At 38.6% G+C, this 17755-nt stretch overlaps 1 protein-coding gene across 1 annotated transcript in view; it reads left to right on the top strand.

Moving 5' to 3' along the window:
• Nucleotides 1-17755, top strand: part of GPC6 (glypican 6) — a 771666-nt gene that overhangs the window by 226258 nt on the left and 527653 nt on the right. Inside the window, exon 2 of the mRNA XM_074168620.1 lies at nucleotides 12759-12917. Coding sequence (XP_074024721.1) covers nucleotides 12759-12917 — 159 coding nt within the window. The remainder of the gene's footprint in view (nucleotides 1-12758; nucleotides 12918-17755) is intronic.

Below are 17755 nucleotides of genomic sequence, written 5' to 3'. Positions count from 1 at the left end.
TTCTCTTTGTATGATATCTGTCCATATTATGTCGGCTGAAGTGCATGGAGTAAATAGGACTAGAAAGTGCCTTGTTGTCTTTCTAGGAAATAGCCCGCTTAGCCACAATGAAGAAGCATCTTCAAGGAAAATACAGTGTCTATCAGATTCAGAATGTAATTTTCTTTCAATAAATAACTAAATAAAATTGTTCGTTGTTGGTTTGGGTTTGGGTTTTTTTTTTTTTGGTTGGTTGTTTTTTTTAAAAAATTCTGGGCTGCAAAGTAATCAATACAAGTTAACCAGAGGACACTGCTGTAAGCAGCCAGTTAAAAGCTGTGATTGTACTGGACAAATGTGCTAAAAAGGCATATTAATAAGGGAACTGATTCTCTAAAGAACTGATAGAACCTTTCTAGCCTATTACTGTATCCTTGTATATTTAAATGCTTTGATTAATTCTGTAAAAGTGCACAGAAGCCTTTTATCTTTGCAGTCAAAAATGTGCATTCAAAAATATGGTTACATAAGAGAGGACTTCAGACACAGATCGCTTCCTTTCAAGCTGCTCTTTAATCATAAAGGTCAAACCTTTAACATTAAAACACTTGAAGGGCAAGAAACTCTGTTACATTCAGTTATTGATTTTGAAGACCCTGACCCTTGCCAAGTATCACAGGCCATAGAGGGCATTGACAAAAGTACATTAATAAAAAGAGCTAAAGAGCTAAAAAACTGAATCAGTCTCTCTTCTGTCTAAATCCAATATAAAAACAAAAACAAAAACAAAAACAAAACAAAACCCCAAACCAACAACAAACCACCAAACAAACAAACAACAAAAAAAAAAAACAAAATGCAAAAAAAACCCCCACACAAACAAAAAAAACTACTGTGTAGGACTAACAGCAGATTCAGATCTGAAGCACTTTTAGGAGTAGTGGAAATCTGCAATTTTTGCAGCTAAGCTACTATCCTCTTCTCTAAAAAGCTCTCATTTTCCTTTTGGCAGTGATTATTGTGGCTGCTTGATATTATGGAAACATAGCTTCTGTTAATTAGAGAGAGTTAAATGTTTTCAGAGCATATGCTGTTCTATTAGAAAATATTGACTTGAAATATTACGAGATTGTAAACAGGGGTTTGTTAGACTGCAGGACGGCCTGAGATCCCAAGCTTGCAGCATCAGCAGTGTAAGGCACACGTGCCCTGTGTCCTCCTTCAGGCCAGGAGACCTCTTCAAGTCAAGGACAATGTCATGCCTGCTCTGCCAGGCTCCTCGAATCCAAAGTCCTTTAGTCTCTGAAAAACCTTACTGTAATTGATTGTTAAAATCTTAGAACCATAGAATCATTTATTTTGGAAAAGACCCTTGTCCAGCTGTTAACCTAACACTGTCAAGTCCACCATTAGACCATGTCCCTAAGCACCACACTACATGTCTTTTACATACCTCCAGGGATGGTGACTCAAGCACTTCCCTGAGGAATCTGTTCAAGTGCTTGACAACCCTTTCTGTGAATAAATTTTTCCTAATATCCAATGCAAACCTCCCCTGGTGCAACTTGAGACTGCTTCCTCTTGTCCTATCGCCTGGTACTTGGAGAAGAGACTGACCCTCCCCTTGCTACAATCTCCTTTCAGGTAGTTGTAAAGAGTGATAAAGTCTCCCCTCAGCCTCCTTTTCTTCAGGCTAAACAAGCCCAGTTCCCTCAGCCTCTGCTCACTTATGAGCTCCTCACTTGTGGTCGAGAACCTTCACCAGCTTCATTGCACTTCTTTGGACATGCTCCAGCATCTCAATGTTTTTTTTGTAGTGATGAGCCCAAAAATGAATACAGTATTTGACGTGCAGCCTCACCAGTGCCAAGTACAGAGGGACGATCATTTCCCTAGTCCTGCTGGCCACACTATTTCTGATACAGGCCAGGATGCTGTGGGCTTTCTTGACCACCTGGGCACACTGCTGGCTCATATTCAGCAGGCTGTTGACCAACACCCCCAGGTCCTTTTCCTCTGGGCAGCTTTCCAACCACTCTTCCCCAAGTCTGTAACGCTGCATGGGGTTGTTGCGACCCAAGTGCACGACCCAACACCTGGCCTTGTTGAATCTTATACAATTGACCTCAGCCCATTGATCCAACGTGTCCAGATCCCTCAGTAGAGCCTTCCTACCTCCAAGCAGATCAACAATCCCACCTGTCAGGATCTTTGTATGAAATAGAGATAAAGAATGAGCTCAAGCACTGGACCCAAAATCTTTTTGAGTGGTTCAACTACTTTGCTCCCAGATTCATTATGTAAAGAGGGGATTTGCCCTAAGAAACATGGGTGTGATCTCCTCTGACCACATGGATCAATTACTGGCCCCTTTTTGTCTAGGGGTATAGCTATAGCCTTTGGGAGGAAGGGAACATGGAAGGGAACAGAAACCTGACAACTTGACCTGTACCAGAAGCTAAAAGGGTTTCTGTCTCCTGTCATGGAAAACATGGAAACCTCAGAGGTTTTCAAAACTGGCAAGCTCTGAGAAAGCCTTGGAACTGTAACAGGAAAGAAACCACATAGTCTAGACTCAGGAAGCCTTCAAGATGTCCCAACTTCTGCTGAAGTGTGACAGCACTGTTGTATGAACTACCTTCATTCCAAACACCTCCAGGCTTCAAGGCACGCATACCAGCTGCCTCCCTCTTCTGAAGAATGCCTGTTAGTCCAGTTTGCCTGAAAGACAAGAGCAACTGGACACCCTATCCCAGGCTTTAGGAGATCTGACAGCTGGTCATTAAAACTGAGAATCTGATAGCAGCAATGAACAAAGGATTTGAAGAATGTCAGTCTACATTGCTGAATCCTGAGATTCCTAGGGAAATATCATTTATTGAAAAAATTTCAGAATTTCCTGCTTGTTCATCAAAAATTTGCCTATCAATGATGTTAATAATAGAATGTCTAGTCTCATGCTGTAGCTGACAATATCCACAGAGAAACTTTAGATTCATATTGTTAATTAGAAGCCTTGTGATTCAGAATATTTTCATTTATACTTTAATGCATGGGTGATTTTTTTCAGTACATTGAAGCTATATTTTTCATGTAAGTGAATCAAACCAGTCTAAAAATAGTCAAAGAAAGTAAATGGAAAAAATATTGTATAAGAAAACTTTCCATTGGCACATTCTCAGTGGAAATCTGTACCTGTATTTCTTCCTCCTGTATTACCTGGTATCCCCTATAACTGAATGAGTCATTTCAGAAGCATGAATTTTGGTAGGAGTGGGTAGAAAAAGGTCTGAGTTTCTTAACTGTGTAAGATTTACTGTGGGAAGTCACAGAACATTCCCTTTTATACCTTTAGGAAAGAACTACATGCTCTTTTCTGTGGCTCTATGTCGTCCCCTCCCACCTGAAGAAGACACCATTGGCAATGAGCAACTTGCAGAAAAAGGGCACGAAGATACCCTTCTATGCTGTCTTCTCCCACCTGGCCCATCAGAAGCAGCTGGGGATGTTTTTCCCCTAACCCCTGGGATTCCACTCTCTCTGAGTCACTGCAGAATATGCACAACTGCAGAATATGTACAAGAGTACAAAGCAATCTTTTCCTGGTTACTATACATGATAGATAAGTAGGACTAATGAGCTATGAGGCTAAGCAATAGTATGATTGCCATCAATGATAAGACACCCGATAATTCTCTGGTGCCCACGCAGTCATCAGTCAGGTTGGGAATGGGCTGATTTTCCTTATTGCCGGGTTGCCAACATCCAGTTTTTCACTTTTTATTTTTTATAGGCTTTTATATTTTCCTGTGTCGGTAGTTTTCCTCTTGAATCCTTTAACTCTGACAATCCTGTCAGTGATTTTGCTTCCAGTACCTTGCTTGGCTTTAGCATGGACTCTCTCACACTGTAACAGTAATTGGATCTTGTCGTGGTAAAATTACTGAACGGAAAATTGGTTCTGTTTTACCTCAAACCAGGACAGATCTGTAAAACTGAGCCAAGGATGCACGATCTTGCACCAAACTTGGTTTACAGACTGTGGAACTCCTTCGTGAGGGTAACAGGACATTATTTTTTACATGTCTTTGAACTGTCTTGCACTGAGTGTTTTATCTGTGTGTTTTACTTGTGACCATATTCTTAGTATGCTTCTCTGGGGAAAAGAAGGAAGGGGGTTTTTTCACTCCATAAAGTCAAAGACACACGAACTTGTAGAAAGTGCTTTGCTTTTTGCATTATAACTTGTGTCATGGGAAGGTTGATACTTAGGAGCTAGTAGGGGCAGTTTGCTCTTTACAGTGGTTGGTTTCAAAAAGAAATGAAAGATACCAGTGTTTCTGGCCATGAAATTTTGTGAGTATTTTGTGCCAGTATGATAACTGGACTATGAGGTCTTTATAAATTATAGCCTCCCTTTTTGTACCCTCTTTTCCGAAAGCAACTAGGAAAGAGATTAGGCTGAAGAGTATCTCAATAAAGAGCTTATGGCAGAAGCACCAAAATCTTACCACTAATGTACCCTTTATGTACCTTGTACCTTGATTTACCTTGGTGTAAGACCAACACAATCCATATCGTGATTGTCTTAGTGAACTGTCCCTACGACTGGCATTGGAAGAAAGCATGCCGTTATCAATCAGAAGATGGGAAGGTAGATTCATCTGTTTAATGGTAGCATGAAACGGTTTCCTTGGACTGACTGAAGCCATATGAATAAGAGAAAAGCATTGTGATTAAGGACTTTTAAACAGCTAAGTTTAGTATTTTAGAAGCATGGGTTTTATACATGACAATACAGTGATCAGTAAGGGATCTGCAGGGCTGTAAAGTATATTTGACAGTGTAATCAAATGGCACAATTATAGTTCATGCAGCGTTAACTTTTGCTGCATCTATATTGGTAATGGTGTAACTATCTTAAGGACTTGTTTTGTCAGTACGTCATATTGAGTTAGCCTCAGGCAACTAACTCCACTCTGCCCTGTTGTGATTGTATTTATGTGGGTACATGAACTAAGTGGTGTAAATCTGTCGCTGATATATCATGTTGCAATCACATCTTTGGATTTCGGTGTTATGTGACAAATGTTGACTAACATCTTTACAAATGCATGAATGTGTACAATCTCATCCTGTTATTTTAATAATAAGATTGTTCTGAGAGCAGCTGAAATACAAAACCTTCTTGCACTGTGCCTTATGGTTGTGGTAAAGGGATGTGCTGTTTGCATTCTACTTCTCACTATAATGCTATATAAGATATTTCTGCTATTATAGTAGGGGACATAATAAACATCAAAAATCAATTGTGGGGGAGGAGAAGTTGGCTGCCATTCCCAGGTGGGAACATGCTTTGAAACCAGAAAATTGCAGCCATGTAGCCAGCGAGATGATGAAACTATGCAGTGCTGAATCACAGCCTTACCATTTGCTTTCCACAAGGCACTGAGCACTACGCCAGTAGTACACTCCCCAAGAGGTAACTAAAGATTCTTCTCACAAACTGTGCTATCAAAAACCAATTGTCTGACTGTGTATGCTTGGAAAATAAAATGAACCTGAGTGTTGGAGTAGTGGTACTGTTTCTAGTAGTTTAGTCAGGAAGACTCTAGGGACTCCAGCTCTTTCTTTAGCATCTGTATAGTCCTAGTCTGAACAGGTTTGCCTTGGCCTCCACTTGTGTAACTTATTACCGAGGGCTTCCCAAGGACAACAGGGTCAGGGCTTCTTGTAAATGAATGTTCCCTGTGGGACCCGTAATGAAGAGACTGTTAACTAATTATCAGTCTGTTTGGAAGGCATTCATTTTTTAATTGACCTCAAAGCACTCAAGGAACAAAAGGAATCTGAGAAAAGATGATTTGGGTCCAAGGCAAACAAATGAGTCATTTTCTTTCATGGGGTGGTTGCACAGGTTTATTGGAGTCCATTGGACACACAAGCTCTTCAAGTTCAATATTCTGTTGATTAAAATTAGGAGAGTTGTGTCCGATGGCATGATCTGTATGTTACAGACAGCTTTCCCTCCCTTCCTTCAGCTGTCGTTTTCTGTGCAAATATTGCTCCCGTCATCACTTGTCAGGCCATTATTACAATGGAATTAATTTAAATCATAATCTGTTTCCTTTTAGTTTGACTAGGAAAGTTCAATTCTGAGGCTTGAATGTCAGGTGCAATTTTACAGAGGCTGCTTGCAGGGTTGTTAAACCCCACAGAGAAGATAATTACAAAGTCAGAAGGAGCCTTAGGACTTTTTGGTTAGCGAACAGGTTTTGTCCAACAAAATGATATTTTAATTTTCACTGTTTGAGTATTGGCTGAAATGATGAAACTCATATTTCTAATTTAGTTTTAACTGCTAAATAAGTTAATGCAGAAAATGATACTGCTGTTTGGGGTTTGTCCTGGTTTCAGCTGGGACAGAGTTAATTTTCTTTCTAGTGGTTGTCGTGTTTCAGATTTGGTATGAAAGAGTATCAATAATACATATCGTTTTAGTTGTTCCCAGGCAATGTTTATACTTTTCCAGGGCTTTTTTGCAGCTTCCCATAGAAGCTGAGAAGAAGCCTAGAGAGAATGATGGAGTGGCCAATGGAGTATTCTGTACTATAGACATCATGCTCAGTATATAAATGGGGATTGACCAGACAATGGATACTCGCGACAATGCACAGGATAGTGCCGATTCACCAGGTGGTGAAAGTTACTTGTGTCATTATTATTAACCTGATATTGTTCTATTAAACTGTATTTATCTCAGACCATGAGGGTTTTTTTTGAGCTTCACCCTCCTCCCTACCCTGCTTGGGGGGAAAGGGGCAGGGTGAGCGAGCAGCTGCATGGTCTTAGCTGCTGGCTGGGGCTAAACCATGACAGAGTGTTTTTTTATGTGAAGAGATCATTGTGAGTCAAGTGTTTCTACAGAACTGTTTTCTCTTTGCATATATGACAGAAGGGTATAAGTGTATTGGAGGAAAATAGTTTTCTATAATAGAAAATTCCTAATGTGGTCATGAAGAGTTCTCCCATGCTCCTGATTTCACCAGTAGAGCACTTTAATTGAAAAATTCAAAAAGCAGGTGTTCGGAATCATCACCACCAATACAGAAAAAGATCCAAATCTCAAAACAGCGGACAGGGGTTAAAGCTGAATGAGGATTTTGTTTTAAATCTATTCACCATATTTTTAAAATAATTGTAACTAATATTTTTAAATAGTTAAAAAAATACAGAAAATTAGGTGGAAAACATTAATTTACAAATGAAACTCCAGCTGTTCCAGTCCTTTAAAATTCTGAGAGGTAGGAAGGTCTGAAGTGCCTAATCTCAGAACCATAGAACAGCCCATGTTGAAAAGGACTCCAACAGATCATCTGGTCAGAGGCATTGTGGGAAAGGGAGCCTAGATGGAATTAACTAGCACCCTGTCCAATAGCATCTTGAAAACCTCCAGCAACGGGGACTCCACCACGTCCCTGGTGAGGTTGTTCCAGTGATTGATTGTTCTCATTGAAAAAAATTTATTTCTTAGGCAAGATGAAACCTCTCCTGGTGCAACTTCTACCGGTTGCCCTTTGTCTTCTCCATATGCTCCTTGGGGAGAGAGAGCTTCTGTCCTCTTTGTAGCTGCCTTTTAAGTACTAGTGTACTGTGATGTGGTCTCCCCTGAGCCTTCTTTTTTCCAGGGAGAAAAGACCTAACTCCTGCAGTCTTTCCTCAAAGGGCAGGTTCTCCAGCCCTTGGATCATCTTCATAGCTTTCCTTTGGATCCTCTCCAGTTTGTCTGCATCTTTCTTGAATTGTGGGAACCAGAACAGGACACAGTGCTCCAGGTGCAGCCTGATAAGCATTGAGTAAACTGGAATCATCATGTCTCTATGGCTGCTAGCAACACCCCTGTGGATGCAGCCCAGTATCTGATTTGCTTTTGCTGCTGCTGCAGTGCACTACTGACTCATGTTCAGCTTATTGTCCACCAGAAGCCTAGGTCCTTTTCAGCAAGGTTGCTCCTCAGCCATTCAGATCCTAGTCTGTTGTGGGCTCTTTGGTTATTCCATCCCAAGTGCAGGACTTTGCCCTTGTCTCTGTTAAACCTTATGCTGTTATTAAATTACACTGCTTTCTCCACAAATGGCTCAATATGAGCAAGTCTGAAGCAGATATTTCTAATTTTAAAGAACATGGTTAATGACAAAGCCCAATCACATTAATCTAATCTAGCCTTTAGTCTCTGTTGATGCATACAGGGTGATCAAGTTTGAAAGCACACCCTGATTTTGCCCCTTTTATTTATTAATATTTATTCATTGCTGGATTTATGAAGCAGTGTGGTGACTGTATGTTTCTATTCTCACCATTCATGCAGTTAGTCCTACCGTTCTGTCAGTAGAACAATATCAGGTTTTTTAGTTTATGATTAGCATAGAATCTATAAAATACTGACTGTGTCAGAAAGAATTGTTAAACTTGCAACATGACTCATAAAAAATTCTGGCTGATTTAAAATATTTTATGTGACCATGCTTCCAGTTCTAATAATGTAACCAATGCTTGCATCAGGTGTTCAGGAAATCTGGCAGTGAAATTGTTAAGGGTAATGTTATATTCCATAAGGTTTATTGCTCCTTCAGATTGTATCTTCTGCAAGTAGTTACAATGCTCAAATCAGTTCTGGCATTTTGATACACATTAGAAGCATTTATTCAGCTTGAGAGTTGAGTTGCAATTTTTAAAGAATCTTGTAAGGTTTGTAGCATATTATAGGACACCAAACTGCAATATATCTGAATATAAAACAAGTGCTTTATAAATTGTTTTATCACACTTCAAAGCAACATGCTAGCAGGATTGCCAAATTTTACTGCAAAACTTGCCAGTTTGGATCATGTGAAGGCAGGTGTGAGATTACAACTGTAATAAAACTGAAATTGAATACTGGTAGCTGAATTTGTAGTAGGCAATTGATTTGATTTATATAACATAAGCCACATGAGGAGAGATATGTAGGTCAGCATCTTCAGCTGGAAATGGTGGTTAGAAGAGTTGTGGTAGGTCGCTGGGAACTGCTGAATTAATACTTATTTAGTCTGGCAAAATGCTGGTGCAGCATAACTACATTCTGTCAGACTTATCTGGGGAGACACCATTTACAACAAGGAAAAACTAGTCAGTTATATCCAATGCTACTTGTGCCATAAAAATCTTTGCTAAAATTAGCATAAGAACGTAGACCATATGGAGTTTCCCGGGGCAAGAATTGGTACATTAGCTGCGAGCATACTTTCAGCCTGCAAAATACTTAAGGTGTGTAAATACACAAATCAGTGATTAAACTCCTTTTAGAGTAACAGAACAATATATTACAAAATGCAAATGCTAAATGATCCTGTTCAGGGAAATAAAGGAAACACAATTAAATATAGCCTGCAGAGTTATTTCCAATCCAAGCAGTCCACAGATTTGCAAAAAAAGAAGCAAAAAAATCCAAAATAAAGGACACACCCCTTAATTAAAACAAAAAAACAAAAAACAAAACAAAACAAAACAAACCAAAAACCCCAAAACACACCCCCCCACACACACACTTTTGTTTTGAGAAAATCATGTCTGCTTTATTTGTCCAAAGAGTGAACCAATGACCTGGCAATTCTAACATGAGTTGGAGGTTTAATAGGAACAAACACAATATGGCAATTTCTGCTTTTAATGGAAATGCACATTAAGCATATAGAAATAACTGTTTGTCAGAGAGATTCCATTCACCATTCCCAGGAAAGGGCCCTAGTTTTTGTCCAAGTTGTGAGCCTTTGGAGACTGCAGCCACTTGTGGTCATTCCAAACATGCTAGGGCTTATGACCCACAATTTCTAAAGACTTCATCTCTGCAAACTATATGTGAACCTCTTAGACCTACAAACACTCCATTAGGATGGAGCAACGGAAAATGCTTTTGCTTTGTCTGACCTGAGCCTCCAGTGCAGGAAACAGAAGGAGGAAAAAAGTCTTGAAGCAGAATATGAAGAATAGCACAATATTTACAGTATTATTTCTTTCTAGCAAAAGGCAGGGGACAAGAGAAGAACTAGAAATGTTGTTTTTAAAAAGGTGATTATAGTTTAGCAAAGTTTTTGTGATGAAGGTGGATGGTTAGTATAGATAGTTTAGGAAGATAGATTGTTAGGACAGGAAAGTCATGAGGTAGTGTAGAAGTTGTGAGCTTTTCTGATAAATGTAAGTTTCGTATTTCAGCAGTCAAGAGCCTCATGAATGAATGAAAATCCAGTGAATTAAAAAGAAGAAATTTAATGAAAATACACATATAAGAAATAAATGCAGTAGGAATATGAATGAGTTTGTAGCAGACAAGGTGGGAAGTCGTTTCTGTAGCAAAGTAAGACCATGAATAAGTGAGCGAAAAATTAATATTGCTACAAAAATGACTACTATACTGAGTTCAATATGCTTTAATTTGTCATTATTCTCATCATAACATAATGTCTTAAAAATCTAGACCCATGGCTGTTAGTCGCAAAGTACAGTGCCTTGATGATTAGCGTTAGTTCAGTTGATAGTCTGGCAATTATGAAAAACAGAACCAGATAGAAGAGAAATAAAATTAAAATGAAGAGAGGAAAGAAAACTGAATTTTATAAAAATTCTTGAGTGCAACAGCACTAGAGAACATTATCATTATAGAAACATAAACTACCACTGTGGCTGGAACTGGGACGGTAGGTCTGCCCAGTGCTTTCCAATGAGCAAAACCCCCTAGGTCTATCGAGGAAGGGGGTTACAGACATAATGGATGGGGTATTTTTTTTTTATTTAATCAAGTATATGGCACTGCTTCTACAGGCACAATATTTCAGCTTGCCTTGTCTTTCTAACATCTAAGAAAACCTCAGAACATTACTGTTACTAAAATAATTCTTACTCTGTTTTATTACGGTACCTCCACCATCACGTTACCTGTTGAATAGTTTCAGTTTAATGTGACAGCAATGTAGAGGGTAAGGCAACCATTATTTTGCCACTATCATTTATATTTGACAGCAGTGTATGTCCCTGTATGTGTTGTTTATGGCTTAGATGCGTGATATTAAGAATGGAGAGGAATTAATTTATTGTGTTGGGAGGGCGTAGTAGACATGGGAAACAACCCTTACAATATTTTTGATGGTCATGAGGTATCTCTTTTTCGTGGTTTGTATAGTGTTTTATATCATGGTGCTTTTGGACATGACTGGGACTTGTAGGTAGTACTACCTAACAGTAATGAAATGACCCTTCCTGAAGATGTATAGCTGTGAGTGTTTAGAAAGTCTTGAGACTGCTAAAAGAAATCTCATGGTATTATAGTTCATATATTATGAACTCCTGCAGAAAAAACAAATTAAGGTGATGGGTCAGGGTTGAGGAATGACTAAATTTCAAATTAAAAGACTTCATTCAAAAATTGAAAGAAAAATTAGAATAAGGTGAGGGCAAACTGAAGACAATGTTTATTCTAAGCATGTGCAAACCTCTTTTTGATGTTGTTTTCAAAATGATGCAGCAGCTAAATGCATTATACCCCTGGGAAGCATAAATCTTAGGGCCTGATTCTCCTCACTACATAGTAAGAATGGTGAAAAGTAGCCTTAAAGTAGGTATAAATTGCATTTAAATCTTCTTTACGGCTCAGCAGTGGTAGAAAGGAGCTTCAATATAAATGAGAATCAGGTCCCCAGTATTTATTTAACCCTTGGGCTTTGTATATCATTTTATTTGCACCTTTAAGAGATTTGCAGAGGGATTTTTAATCAAGATTTGGTGTACAGAAAGCGAAATGTTTTCATTGCCTTACAAGTAACTTTAATCATAGAGGCACATCATTCTTTTTATTTCTCAAGAGGGAATGGTAGAATTTCCTGCCTTTGTACAAACTGAGCTAAATGTTTCTGACACTCATAGTACAGTGTCAATTGGAAATTCACATTTCATGTAATAACAGACCATTTTAATTTCATGAGCTAAAGAATTGGTTTCCACTTGCAAATTGTACCGAAGAAAGCAATATTGTCAGAACTAGCACAGTGCTTCGAGAGATAAATCTATTGAATTAAATAAGAGGCTTTCATTACCTTTTACATTGCATTTCCGTATAACATAAGCATTAATTAAACTCGTCATTGCTTTCTCCTATTCAGCAGAGCACTTGCTCAGTCTGACAAGAAATGCTGCCCAAGAAAACATTGGGCACCCAAACAGAGTCATTAAAATACACTTACTCAAGCAGAAGGGAAGGAAGAGTAGAAGGGGAGAATGTTTTGGTGTATTTGGGCAAGTGGGACCTATCTACAGAAATACATAATTTGTCTATTTTGGTTTTTGACAGCAAGACAGCTCCAATAACTTGTAGCAGATCATCTCACTAGGTATTTCTGCAGGCATTTTGAATACAAACAGAAAGCAAGCAATTGTCTTTGAATGTTTAAGTGTATGTCTGTTTATAAGGAAGGCTCCTTCAACATGAGGAATCGCTTTTTGGCATGAGACAGTTCTACTTTTTGAAGTATCAAAACAACTCTGCAAAGTGTGTCTCCCCTCCTGTGTGAGGAATGCCCAACTATGGCAAACTCGTTGATACAAAGTGTTTCCAATCAAGTAGTCAAGCCTTAAAGAGCTCTTTGGGTAGCCCACCTTCCTTAACCGAAGAGACATGATGTATATTTGGTTCTGACAGGTTTCTATCTGTATTCAGATATTTCTAATTCCCTTTTTTCTTGTGTTTCCAGGGGAACATTTGAGAATCTGCCCTCAGGAATATACGTGTTGCACCTCAGAAATGGAGGACAAGTTAAGCCAACAGAGCAAACTGGAGTTTGAAAACTTAGTGGAGGAGACAAGTCACTTTGTACGCACAACTTTTGTATCCCGGCACAAGAAGTTTGATGGTAGGCTGGATATAATTTACTTATTTCCAAGGTTATGGGATATAAAAGTCAGTTATCCATAATAAATTCCAATGTTCTTTTCTTTACAATTAGATGTCACATTTAAAGTCACCAGTTTGGCTAAGATAAGGGTTAACTCACAGCTGGTATGCTTATCAGCCTTGTGAGTATTGCCTTTAATTACAATGACATCAAGAATCGGACTGTTAAGCGCCTGCAGGCTTGGCTAATGTTGAAAATAGACATTAGATATGCATAGAGAGGTTTATAATTTTTGTCTCCTAGTTTCAAATGCAAAATTTAGGTTTGCAATTATGTTCACTGTTGCAAGATGAACTGTGGGTCTCCCATGATTTTTGTTATTGCAAAACAGGTTGTTTGTAGTCTGCCTTTTTGTAAAGCTTTAGTTTTTTCCTGCATGATTTTCTTGTGATGTACAGAGTCCCTTAGAGGGCTTCTGGCTTCCAAATGCTAAGGCTTCAGTTGCATTTGAGAGAGATTGTCATGCAAACCACTTAAGCAGTATTGAACACATCTTTTATACCGAGAAAGAAATGGCGAGGATAGTTTGGGGTTTTTATTTCTTTGTAATCAGTACTCCAGTCTCTTCTGGTCCTCAGCCTTGGTAAAATCTTTGTAAGATCAAGGGTTTGTTGTCACAATTTACTAAATGCTTGTCTGTAATAATGAACATTAAGCAGTTTTTATGATTTACAAGTCACACTGTATTGAGTTTTTCTCATAAACTGCAGATTAGCAAAGAGTAAAAGAGCTTCAGATTATTCGGTCATGACTTGATCTAAATATGAAATCTTTATTTGTTTTGAAAGTGTCCCCCTGAGCATTTCTGTGAGTGTGTAAGATGGAAAGGGTCTGGCACTAAGAGGTGTAAATCGGCATTGCAGAGAGGATTTCAGAGCTGCATCTTTGCATGTAACTAGAAAGCCTGCAAACAGGTGCAGTAAAGGTGGCTAACCCCAGGTAACAGGGCATATGCACACATGTAGGAGAATGGTAAAAAGGTTATCCCTGAAGTTGGGAATTTACTTTGAAACTCTGAGGTCACATTCAGAAAAAAAGTGAAGATGTGTGTAATTCCTTAGGGTAATTCTGTATCATTCACTTTATCCAATTAAAGATATTTTTTTATCTAATATTGATTCTTTCAATATGACACAGAAGCGAAGATGAATTATAAGGAGGGAATGGGAAATGTATAATATGAGGATGAGCTGGAGGGAGGTCACCAGCAGCAGATCAGATGCTAATACTATGTTGAAAGTGTCCTTAGTCCTTGGAAGAACTGCAGTGTGGCTGACTGTGCAGCGCTCTGCATTGTGATGGCTTCCTTTTCAAGGTGAAGTTGGAACCTTTTGTGTAGTGGATGTTTGAAATTTTACTTGGCTTCAAAGGACCTAAAAAAAAAAAATCCAGAAGTTGTGTGCAGTATTACAAGATGAGTACACAAGCACAACAGACATTTCAAACCATCTAGGGCACATACAGGGCTTTTCTCTTTTTCTAGAAGAAAACCAGGATCATCACTGGTGTTCAGTGAGCAATGCAGTTTACTGAAAATGCTGGACTCATTGACCACAGAGCTCAGATGACACCTTCTTAACTCTTTGGCAACTTGAAGCTTTTCTATATTGCAAAGAACTTAAGCACATTATGGCTTTTTCAGTAGCCTGAAATTCTGTATCTTAATACTGACAATAAGGTATAGAGCGGAAAGTCCACTGACCTGTTGCAAATACTGCATTCTGGGATTCTTATGGATCTGCTTTGCAGAAAGTTGGTTTAAATGACTAAGTGGTTTCTTCTGGCTTATCATTGGTGTTTTAAAGGGAATTTGCAATGTGAAGTCCTATCAAAGAGAACTTGAACTTTGGGTATACTTTCAGTATTTTAATGCTATTCTAAAACTATTCAAAAGTTGTTCACTTATATGGAAAAACTGCTTTGTCTTTCTAGAAGGGCAAATAAAGTAATGGAAAAATATATTCACTTAACAGGCTGTCTTTCAGTATAAAAACAGCTAGATTTGTTGCAGTTTAAAATAGAATGATGCTTGCTGGTATAAAGCAAGTATTGGATTACTAGATTAGATAATGTCAAATTTTAACTCTTCAAGAATAATCTTTTTTTTGTTGTTGTTTAATTTGGTCCTTTGGTTCTACAAGGGAGCTCTGATACACGATTCTGCCATTTGATGCTAGTACCCCACAAATAACAAAACAAATACAGCCAATTGTGATGATTTTATGGACATTGTGTACAGGACCTGTGTTTATCAGAAGCAGCACATCTAAGCAGCAGAATATATGAAAATTTAAGTAATGTTAACAGAGAGAGTATAGTACCATTGCTCCAGTGAGGAGTTAACTTAAACTAGTGTTGATGCCAACCTCTTTCTTTGTGCAGACATTTCTGTAATTTTGTGGACTCTTGAACGGGACATGGAAGGTCTTGTAGATTTTCCAATTTTTTTTTTATGCTGTATCAGGCATCTTTTAGGGTAACGTTAATCTTTGCAACACAAGACTTTCTAGGGTTGTGTGAACTCTTTGTTGAATTATGATCTGACCTTCATATGTCTTCTTGCCCACTTTGTGTCCCACAACCACACACTTAAGCATAGATGGAATGATTTTATTATTTCCATTTTGAGAAGTAATTTGAGGTCTGTTTTCCTTTTCAGGATTTTGCCCCAGATTTCTATTCATGATCTAATCTACAAGAAAACTCAATCTGCTGTAATTTAAACATTGTCTCTTTAGCCTTGGGTAAGACACACATTCTTACACAGAATCAGAACATGGCTGAGATGTAAAAGCACCTCTGGAGATGGCCTAGTCAGTCTGTCCTGCTCAAAGCAGGGTCAGCTACCACAGGTATCCCAGAACCATGTGCAGCCACATTTTGAATATCTCCACGAATGGAGACTCCACAGCCTCTTTGGGGAACTTGTGCCAGTGTTTGACCATCCTCATAGTAAAAAAGTGTGTTGTGTTTATGTGGAATTTCCTGGCTTTTTAATTTGTGCCCATTGCTTCTTTTCCTTTCACTGGGCTCTGTTGTGAAGAGCCTGGCTCCATCTTTAGTTTCCCCATCAGACATTTATACACATTGATGAGATCCCCCTGAGCCTTCTTTTCTCCAGGCTGAACAGTTCCAGCTCTCTCAGCCTCTCCTCATAGGAGAGATGGTGCAGTCCTTTCATCATCTCACTGCCCTTTACCAGACTTGCATCGGTATATCCATATCTCTCCTGTACTGGGGAGCGCAGACCTAGACCCAGCACTCCAAAGGAGTGCTTACCAGTGCTGAGCCGAGAGAAAGGTTCACCTCCCTCAGGCTGCTGGCAATGTTCCTACATCATTTCTGTCAGTTTTACATTTCATTTTACCTGAAGTGCAGTACTTTTCAAATCTCTACAAGAACTAATTTCTGTAATAACTGTAAGCAGGAGAAGCTAAATATGAAATTCAAAACAGAGAACTTCAAAAACTATTAAACTTTTTGGAACCAGCTGTGATCACAAGAAATGGTGCCTTTTAACTGGCAATCAGTTTTTGCATCCTAAAGCTCTGTACAATCTTACTAATTTCTTATTCATTTGTCCTCCACATTTCTAAGGGGCTGTCACTGTGTTGGGACTTTTAACTACTCCATTCTTCTAGATTCAATTTTTCCAAAGTGTTTTATTCCTCATAGTATGTGAGCTTCAAAGTTGTCTCAGTCAAAGGTCTGACAATAGTATTTTTCATTTAGTTTCCATATTCTAGACAATCAATGTGAATTAGCACAAGTCACTAGGCAACATAAAACCAGCTGCCAGTTTTTTCTTGGCTGAGCCTTATGTGCAGATGTTTACATCTGTGTTGCCCACATCTGTATATTTGCCATTGCATTTCCATACTGGATGGTCATTTAGAAAAATCAGTATCTGGAATTTCACTAATGGGTGCATAAGGATCCAGAAAGTCTTCTCTTGAGAATCTTACCTAAGAAAGAAAGCTGTGAAATGAGAAAAATTCCTTTGAAGCAGTAGGTGCTCAATGTTCCTAGGAAATAATGCAATACCTTTTTCAGCTATGGGACTCACAAAGCTTTCCAAAACCTAGGAAACGGAACAAAAGACCCTTCCAGCAGACAGGAAACACATAGGAAGTGAAGAGTTCCACCAGATACAGATTTTTCTTTTACCTCAAGCCTTTGGGTAGGACTAATCCAAATAAGCAGACATGTAATGATCAGCTGTTTCCTGTTTCTAGCAATAGCCAAGCAATCATGCTCTAATTCTTGGACCCCCACTGTACACCTCAAAGCAGCTTAAAATATACTATGATCCTGGTGTAGCTGTAATAGTATCATCTTATTATCACTGATTCTCTTGCATAGTGGCATTGCTGAGCAGCTGTTTCACAGACAAGCCAATTTCTTTTAAGTATTGCTCCATCAGCAGCCGAAACCAGCCCTACCGGAAAGTTTTGTCATGAATGTTAATGAGGAGACAAGTAGTTGTTCAGTGACGTTTTCTCACTATTTCTTTGAATAACTATAGGAAAATTATAGCAAATAATTTTAATTTAAGCTAAATAGATCTGAACCTAATAAAAGGGACACTGTCTCCTCATTCTCATTAAAAGATTACAGTAGTAGTCTTGGTAATGGTGTTAAAAATGAAAGAATGTCTAAGAATAGCTGTCATGAACTTGAATGGATATGGATAGCCTTCAGCAAAACGTGTGAGGCATGATGCCATTTAAGAAAAATAACCTGAATAACGTTAAGAACCAATCTGCAGCCGCATTGATCTATCTTACAGGGTCATC

This window comes from Numenius arquata, chromosome 1 (genome assembly GCF_964106895.1).
Source record: "Numenius arquata chromosome 1, bNumArq3.hap1.1, whole genome shotgun sequence".
In the NCBI taxonomy this organism is placed as follows: domain Eukaryota; kingdom Metazoa; phylum Chordata; class Aves; order Charadriiformes; family Scolopacidae; genus Numenius; species Numenius arquata.
The sequence above is the reverse complement of the archived record's forward strand: the minus strand, read 5'-3'. Positions and strand labels throughout refer to the sequence as shown.